The 8917-nt window shown below is 40.9% G+C and overlaps 1 protein-coding gene across 1 annotated transcript; it reads left to right on the forward strand.

Annotated features, from left to right (window-relative positions):
• Positions 1-544: 544 nt before the first annotated feature.
• LOC136264718 (52 kDa repressor of the inhibitor of the protein kinase-like) lies at positions 545-4441 on the forward strand. Its single transcript, XM_066059495.1, has 3 exons — positions 545-614; positions 853-3520; positions 4318-4441. Exons 1-3 carry the CDS (start codon positions 545-547, stop codon positions 4439-4441), a joined length of 2862 nt encoding a protein of 953 aa, XP_065915567.1.
• Positions 4442-8917: the final 4476 nt, after the last annotated feature.

The raw sequence follows: 8917 nt of genomic DNA on the forward strand, positions 1-8917 counted from the left end.
GCACTCATTAGTGCACGAGATTGCAGCATAACTTTTTTGAGTATTGTGGTAGTGGACTTATCACGTAGAAAAGCACTATTTCCATGGAAAACTACAACCCCATTGAGATACAGACACCGTTTATTAGTTTTTTACTTCTGTGTTGATTAGAGTGCTTTCTGGAGCATCAAAAACCATCAAGGCATCAACACTGTGACTACAGTGTACAGTAGACTATACACTAGCATTGCAGTGGCGGATACAGGGGGGTTGCAATGGTTTCCACGGAAACCCCCTTTTAAATTGTGCGCGCGCCGAAAATCATTAAGGAACGCAATGCTGTAGAAATGCTGTGTATCAGCATAGCCACGCCTATTCGAAGTGCAAGCTTAATTCAGGGCGACCAGGGGCAATTCTCGCGAGGCCAGACCTCCGTGATGGAGCTTATGATCGTCACAAAGAAATTGCGGAAGGGGCGCTTATAATCTTCAATCGATAAGCGCCCCACGAAGGAAATAGGTCTGGGCACGAGACGACACGTGTTACATTAAAGGTTGTAGCCGTTATGAGCAAACGAAAGCAGCGGCCTGATGGAATTCTGTCGTTTTTCAAGAAGAAGAGTAGGCAGACTGACAGTAAGTATTAATTTAAATAGTATCCTATATATATATATATACTTAATAGACAAGTAGACAAGCTTATTAACCAGCTGTAGCTACTGTTACCAGCTGGCACTAGCGAGACTAGCTAATCTTGCTAGTGACAGCTGTTAACAGTACAGCTGGTTAATAAAGCTTGTAGCCTTTTTAATCAATTCCAATTAGTTTTCGAGTTTTATGGCTTCTCAAATTACCTAAAATGCAACTTTTGTAGAAAATGATAGTTTGCCATGCAACCAAGTGGAAACTGAAGTGCCAGTGTCTGTGAACAGTATTAATCAGCACGAATCAGAAGTCGACATCATTGACTTAAGGAGTGATAGTGAAGATAATGACTTTGATGATTGCAGTTACAGTACTGATGACTACCACTGGAGTAATGATGTTGACATGCATGATATGAGCAACTGTACAAGTGAGTCTGTCGAGTCCATTTCAGGTGAAAACCTTATCGTTAATGCTGCTCCCAGCACTTTTATTGCTACTGCTTTCAGTAGCACTCTTGAAGGCCCAAGTACTAGTTGTGCTCCTCTTGACTTAAGCACGTGCACTACTAGCAGTGCTTATGTTGATGACCTTACCACTGCCGAAGGTGGTGATAATATTGATCATGATTTTGACTTAACAGAAAACACAAGGCCTGAAGATGGGAATGAGGATTCTAGTCTCAGTAGTACTCATTCGGCAGCTGAATGTACCCTGAGCATAACAGACGGTGCTCCAAGCACTGGCGAAAGTGCTAACACCACAGCATCTGAAGAAAATCTTGCACTTGATAATGGAATTGCTGAGTGTGATATAGGAAAACTGCTGCATGATGGTGTCAATTTAAGAATGTTAAGTAGAGAAAACAAATACATCATTTTAAAGCACAAACCAAATCCTTCTCCCTCAGTATACCCACGAACCCGTTGCCATGGCTCTGCAACTTATCGACAGTTTCAGCCTAAATGGATAAACCAGTATAGTTGGCTGCATTATAGTCCTCATGTTGATGGTGTGTTTTGTACAGCATGTGTCTTTTTTGCACCTGACAAAGTTGGTGGTCAAACACCTGGTCAATTTGTGTCTTCGCCATTTAAAATTTGGGTGGTGCAATCACAAAAGATGCTTGCACATGCTAAATTGGGTTATCATTTAACAGCAATGGCAAGAATGCAGGAATATTTAACTAGGTATGCACATCCTGCTACAGCAATTGATGTTGCGTGCAACAGGAAAGTTCAACAAAATATGGAAAATAATGTGAATGTCTTGGAATCTCTTTTTAAAATTGTTTTGCTTTGTGGCAAGCAAGGGATTGCATTAAGGGGTCATAGAGATGACAAAATTAATTGGTTTGAGCAGGATGAGGATGACTGCAATCACGGTAATTTTAATGAGATCGTGCGGTTTCGAGCAGAGACAGATGAAACACTTAGAAAACATTTACAAAATGCTCCCAGAAATGCCAAATATACCTCAAAAACTATCCAAAATGACATGATAGAAGTCATAGGCAAGCACATTCGCAAGAGTATTTTGAATGAGGTTCAAAAGGCCAAGTATTACTCGGTTATTGCTGATGAAGTAGCAGACATTGGCAATAAAGAGCAACTCTCAATTTCAATTCGCTACAATTTGGACAATTGTGTGAAGGAAGTGTTCCTAGATTATGTTCAACTTGATCGAATAACAGGTAGAGAAATTGCAGATGCCATACTAAGTAAGCTAGAATCATGGGAGCTCAATGTTGATGATCTAAGGGGTCAGTGTTATGATGGTGGCTCCAACATGTCAGGGGCAAAGTCTGGCTGCAGAGCACTTGTGCAAGAGAGGGCTCCCTTGGCCTTGTATACACACTGTGCTGCACATCAGTTAAACTTAGCAATTGTTGCTGCTTGCAAAATTCAGGCTTTCAAAAATACAGAGTCGTGCATTGGTGAAATAGCACGGTTTTTTCAATCTTCACCTAAAAGGCAGCATCTCCTTGACAAAGTCATGGAAAATGTTAGTCCAGCACCAAAGTCGAAAAAGCTTAAGGATGCGTGTCGTACACGCTGGATACAGCGCATTGACTCATACGTGGTTTTTTTAGAGTTACTGCCATCTGTTCACATTGCCTTACAAGCCATTAGTGACCCAGAGCAGTTTGAATACTTGGGAACAAATTGGAATTGGGATAGTGAGACAATAACCAAAGCTAATGGGTTCTTATATCAACTTGAGTCTTCTTTATTTTTGATTACTTTTGAGATATTGCTTGAAGTGCTATCATCACTACGAGGCTTAACAATGAAGCTACAAATGCAATCAGTTGATGTATTATATGCTCACAAAGAGGTAAAAAATGTAATTACCTCTCTTGGTAAAATGAGAGAAAGCTCTGAAAGAGAGTTTAGACAAGTCTTTGCTAGTGCCACCAAATTAGGTAAGGATTTACATGGAAGTGCTTTTACGTTAACAAAACCTAGGTTAACTGGTAGACAGATTTATAGACACAATGTTGTAACATCTACCGCAGAAGAGTACTACAGAATTTCATTTTACAATGACTTTCTTTCTCACGTTGTTGCTGAGCTGAAGGAGAGATTCATTAGCAACCCATTGAATGGTGTTGGTTTACTGCACTTGTTGCCTTGTGAATGCTGTAAAAGCAAAGATAAGGATGATGAGACACCTGAGGATTTAAGAAGGACTGCAGAGTTCTATGCAAATGATTTACCACATTCAGTAATTTTCCCAGTAGAGTATCGTATGTGGTCCAGGATGTGGCAAGACAAGGAAGAGGAAGGTACAGAGTTGCCTAAAAAGCTTATAGACGTGCTTCAAACTTGTGATTCCATGACTTTTCCCAATATACATGTACTGTTACGTTTGGCACTTACACTGCCAATTACTTCGTGTGAAAGCGAAAGAAGCTTCAGTCAGCTAAAGCTTGTTAAAACAGCAAGACGGTCAACAATGACTACAAGCAGACTAGGTGATCTCACACTAATGAAAATTAATCGGAACTATAGCGACCAACTCCATATTAAAGATCTCGTTCAAACCTTTTCTCAGATGCATTCAAGAAGAATGAAATTACCTTTTATTTTAAATGATTAACTTAAAAATGTGCACAAAATTCAATGTGTAGCTAGAGTTGACTGTTTAAATTCCAATGATGGTTAATTCATCTTGATGCAGAAAATTATATTTGTAACATTATTATTATTATTATATAGGACGATATTAATAAGTACAGTATATAGGCTGAGCTGTATGGGCTGACTGTAGCTGTTGAGGCTATGTGATTGATATATATTCGATAGTATCTTTTCTCATTTTGTATATCTTTTGGTATATATATAGTGTAATAGCATGTAACATAGAACCATGCAATGATTGTTGTATGAGTTAATTTCACTTTAAAATTGATGTAAAATGCAGTCTCAGAGCCTCTATTTTTCAAAAATTTCCTGGGGGGGCATGCCCCCAGACCCCCCTAGCATATGTGTGTCCCCTCAAATATGGAAACCCCCTTTACAAATTCCTGGATCCGCCACTGCATTGGTACCGTGACCTGCATGCCCTATGTGCATATCTAAGAGTCATAGTAGCTTTAGTGCATAAGACAGCCCCTCCCCCTAATAAGACTGACCATCCTACACGTGCTAACCCCGCTGCTGCATGTTTGCTGATGTTTGCTACTGCTCAGTGCTGCTGTTGCTGCTGCTGCTGCTGCTGCTGCTACTGCTGCTGCTGCTGCTGCTGCTGCTGCTGCTACTGCTGCTGCTGCTGCTGCTGTTGCTGTTTTTGCTGTACTGGGGTATGGTAAATGACCCCAAGACTGGTGGAGCTCTCGTAAAGGAAATGAAAGCTTTGTTACTGAAGTTGAAGCTTATGTGAACTTGGAGTTTTACCCTCAGTGTGCACCATTGCTTGGTGTGTACCTGCCAATTACCTAAAATAAAGGATTATTATATTGGTTTTGTACAAATATATACATCCTGCAATTTATAGCTATGGTTTGTGCAATAATGAAATAATGAGATAACCCGCCCGCACGCATGTGTTACTCTACGAGAAGTTGATGAGAAACAAGTTATCTCATTGTAGTGGCCTTATCACCATTCATAAACGAGTCAGTTGAATGTTGCGTGCACTTGCGTAGTAGCGCACGAACAGTTAATTTTGGATGCGTGTCAGTTACTGGAAAGCTTGTGACGGAAGTTAAAAAACAACAGCATCACTTAGTGACGGGGGGGCAAAAGCCTCCCCTTGCCCCCCTCCCCCCACTTGGCTACGCCACTGTTGTTATATCAGCCATGCATTGTTCTTCATAACAACCAGAAGAAATAAAAGTAGAAAGTATACAATGGAAGAAGGACTACTATTGCAACCTGTGTCCTGTGCTATAGCTAGCAGTGATGCAACAATCACAAACGTGTGCATGGGGTAGTTCATCCATGCCACTTGCACTGTTTGCTCCACCTGCTTACACATTTGAAGTGACACGCGACATTTTTCGTGCGCATGCGTTCATAGTGTTTTCCAATTACCGGGGTTTTCAAGTCCGTTGTCCTGTTATAATTGCGCATGCGCTAAAAACCTACTAACCGAAGGGCCATTCACTGGTGATAAAGGAGTCACAACAACACAGTGAGTAATAGTTTTACCACGTTTACAATCATCCATCATAATAGGGTACACACAGTTACTTGATCTCGCTTGAATCTGCAATTTCTTTCGCACTGTTAAGCGCATGCGCCAAAATACATAGGACAACGGACTTGAAAACCCCGGTACTGCGGTTTTCCAAGTTCTTGCAATGCAAAGCGTCATGCACTATACAAGCATGTACGTGCGCAGCTGTTCAACAGTGGATTTTCAGTGACAACTACTGACTCACAGGGTTTCAAGGATGCCTACGCATACAACTCGACAGCCACAGAATATTACAGGAGTTTTTTTTAAAGAACTGCGCATACTGACACATTATTAGCGCATGACGCTTTCCATTGCAAGAACTTGGAAAACCGTAGTACAGAAAATTGCATTGTCTTTGCAACAACCGGCCATGCGCGGTTTGAGCATGCGCGTGTTTTGAATAATAAAATGCGTGCAATACAGGGTTTTGGTATTTGCTAACTAGTGATGATCCTACCATTTCTGGTATACTTGCCGTAAAAGTGTGTATAATTCCGGTTACACAATGAATTAATTGACGCGGAATTGAACGGCTTCGATACCTGCGTACTGTTACAGGGATTTGCGAAGTTCTTGCAAACCCGTAATTTAAAACATAAGCACATGCGCATTACTTTGCAGTTGAATTATTGGCGCGAACTAACAGTAAAGGCGGCCAACTGCTTGTGTGTGTGCCAGTGAAAGCATCAGTGATGAATTAGTGTACTAATAACCAACAACGTGTATCTTCGGCACCCGGCATCAGTAACGGTGCAAGTGTTACACTCATCTTCGAGCTCATCTTCATCATCCGGTTCCCAGGCCAGTGTTATTCCCATGGCCGCTACTCCACTCGGGGTTCCAATTACTAATAACTGTGATTCAGTACGAGGCTCTGTAGCCGGTGACAAGGTAAGACTGTTCAGGTAAAGTAACTCATGTAATCACTAATGAATCTCTTTTTCAGGTGCCTTATACTTATAAAGTTAGGATAATAAATCCCAACAAAAAGAGTGATTTCATATTGCGCCAGCTTCACCGAAACCACTCTCGATTTTCGACGGTCACTGCCATTCGAGTGAGCATGATAGATGAATTCGATGATCAGGTACCAGATTCTGTGAAGTTCAATGCTTGCTACATTGATGGTAGACACCAGATGTCACTGTTTAACGTAGATGATTTGAGCCTGATGTATTCCAAATACAAACTAGGTGGTGAAATAATTCTATGGTGTGAGGGTAGGTGCATAGAAGATAACCGTGGCAGTCGAAAGAGAGGCTTAGAAGCAGCAGGTCAACAGAAACAAGAAAGAGAAGACCAGGTAGATAATGTATTTGCGGATCTCAAGTCTAAACATAACGAAAAGTACACTGTGCCACAGCTGAGACTATGGTCAAGAATGGTGTGTTCAGGCATACATGATGACATGGACAAACCACCAGATGTTCCTGCTTTTGGAGCCAGTGTTAAAAAGCCACGTAAAGAGTCACTTGCAGATGCTATTACAGGAGCAGCAGCTACTCTTGTGAAAACATTTGGAACACCTGATGCGAGTTCCAGTGAAGCGCATTGTGAGCCTACTCCTACTGTGATGGGTGTATCTCCTGGTGAAACTGTTCAGCTATGGATGAAAAACCTAAAGCAGCTACGATATCTTCAAAGTTTATTTGAAGATGGAATACTCAATGAAAGTGAGTATTCAGAACAAAAGACTTGTATTTTGTCATCGTTAAGGAAGCTATAAGCATTTGATCTGCGTATATAGAAAACATTTCAACTACATAAGTGTTATCATGTACATGTACAACTATTACTTATCTATAATTATACAGTCCACTTTCAGAAATCCAGTTTTGACAATCTTGCAGTGTGATAGTTGCAAAAGCTGCTAACAAAGCTGTCTCCACATCCATGCTTGTTTGCTCATCTACTTTCATCAAAGTTTTCACTTTAGAAAATGCCAATTCTATTGGCATAAAGTCAGGAGAATATGGTGGAAGGAAGTGCACAATTGCACCAACTTCTTCAATCATCTTGACTATACTACTTAGATGATGAATGGAACATGCAGTTATCCATTATTACCACATTGTGTGGATTTTTTCCATCATAAGGCAATAAGCAAGGTAAAAAGTGTTTTTCAACAAAGCTATAAAAGACATCACCATTGGTTACACCTCGCACAACCTTCACATCTAATAAACCATTCACAGACATAAAAGCTATGCCAGATAGGTGATCTCCTCTGATCAAAAGCTGATGACTCACAATTGGCTTTCCTCTCATGCTGTAGCCATAGTGCCGTAATGTATTTCTTCGATCAGTTCCAGTCTCATCAAAAAAATCAGCATTTCAGGGCTGTAAATGGACACCTCTGATATATACTGTTGCCTCAAAAAATCATCCCTTTGTGTAGCAGTGATCCTCAGCTTCTGTCTTGTAAATCCACTCTTTTGCAAGAATCTACATATGTTTGAAATGTGAATGTTCACTGACAATGAATTTAATAGTTCCTCCTGTATTTCTTGTAATTTGATTCCTGGCCTTCCCATTGCAAGATGCAATGTAAGTAACTGAGCAGGATCTGCTAGCTTTCTAGAAGCCCTATCTGTTGGATATTGAAGTTTGCTTACAGTTCCAGTGCTGAGAAATCGTTGTAAAATCCTACGAACTGTAGATTGATCAATGTTTAAATTCTGTGCGATTACTGCATCACCATATCCCAGTGCTTCTTTCTGCCAAACGATTCGCCATCGTAAGTCTTCACTATATGCATGCGATCGTTTACTTTCACAAGATGCCATTCTCGATTCGCGTACAAAGACCAGTGTTCGCGCCAATAATTCAACTGTAAAGTAATGCGCATGTGCGTACGTTTTAAATTACGGATTTGCAAGAACTTCGCAAATCCCTGTACTGCGGTTTTCCAAGTCCTTGCAATGCAAAGCGTCATGTGCTAATTTTGTGTCAGTACGCGCAGTTCTTTAAATACACCTGTAATAATCTGTGGCTGTCGAGTTGTATGCGTAGGCATCCTTGAAGTCCTGTGAGTCAGTAGTTGTCACTGAAAATCCACTGTTGAACAGCTGCGCACGTACATGCTTGTATAGCGCATGACGCTTTGCATTGCAAGAACTTGGAAAACCGCTGTACCCGGTATTGCGCGCGTTTTATTATTCAAAACACGCGCATGCTCAAACCGCGCATAGCCGGTTGTTGCAAAGACAATGCAATTTTCTGTACTGCTGATTGCACGAAACTTTAAAAATTGCGTGACGCACGCGTGTGTGCGCACACAAGATTTAAAAGCATTTTGTTTCACGGAATAGGTTGCTGATGTAGGGGACTAAGATTCCCAATGTAAGCAACTTGTTCCGTGAAACAAAACATTTCAATTCTTGTGTGCGCATAAACGCATGCGTCACGCAATTTTTAAAGTTTCGTGCAATCAGCAGTACCTGGATTTTCAAGTCCGTTGTCCTGTTATAATTGCGCATGCGCTAAAAACCTACTAACCGAAGGGCCATTCGCTGGTGATAAAGAAGTCACAACAACACAGTGAGTAATAGTTTTCCCACATTTACAATCATCCATCATAATAGGGCACACACAGTTACCTGATCTCA

The sequence above is a fragment of the Dysidea avara genome, chromosome 8 (assembly GCF_963678975.1).
Source record: "Dysidea avara chromosome 8, odDysAvar1.4, whole genome shotgun sequence".
Classification (NCBI taxonomy): Eukaryota; Metazoa; Porifera; class Demospongiae; order Dictyoceratida; family Dysideidae; genus Dysidea; species Dysidea avara.

What these genes read in the sequence shown, in the direction of transcription:
- LOC136264718 (XM_066059495.1), top strand. Translation starts at nt 545, where the DNA reads ATGAGCAAACGAAAGCAGCGGCCTGATGGAATTCTGTCGTTTTTCAAG. An exon ending in GAAGAGTAGGCAGACTGACA is followed by an intron (nt 615 to 852) that starts GTAAGTATTAAT and finishes CAACTTTTGTAG; the next exon opens with AAAATGATAGTTTGCCATGC. An exon ending in CTTACACTGCCAATTACTTC is followed by an intron (nt 3,521 to 4,317) that starts GTGTGAAAGCGA and finishes GCTACTGCTCAG; the next exon opens with TGCTGCTGTTGCTGCTGCTG.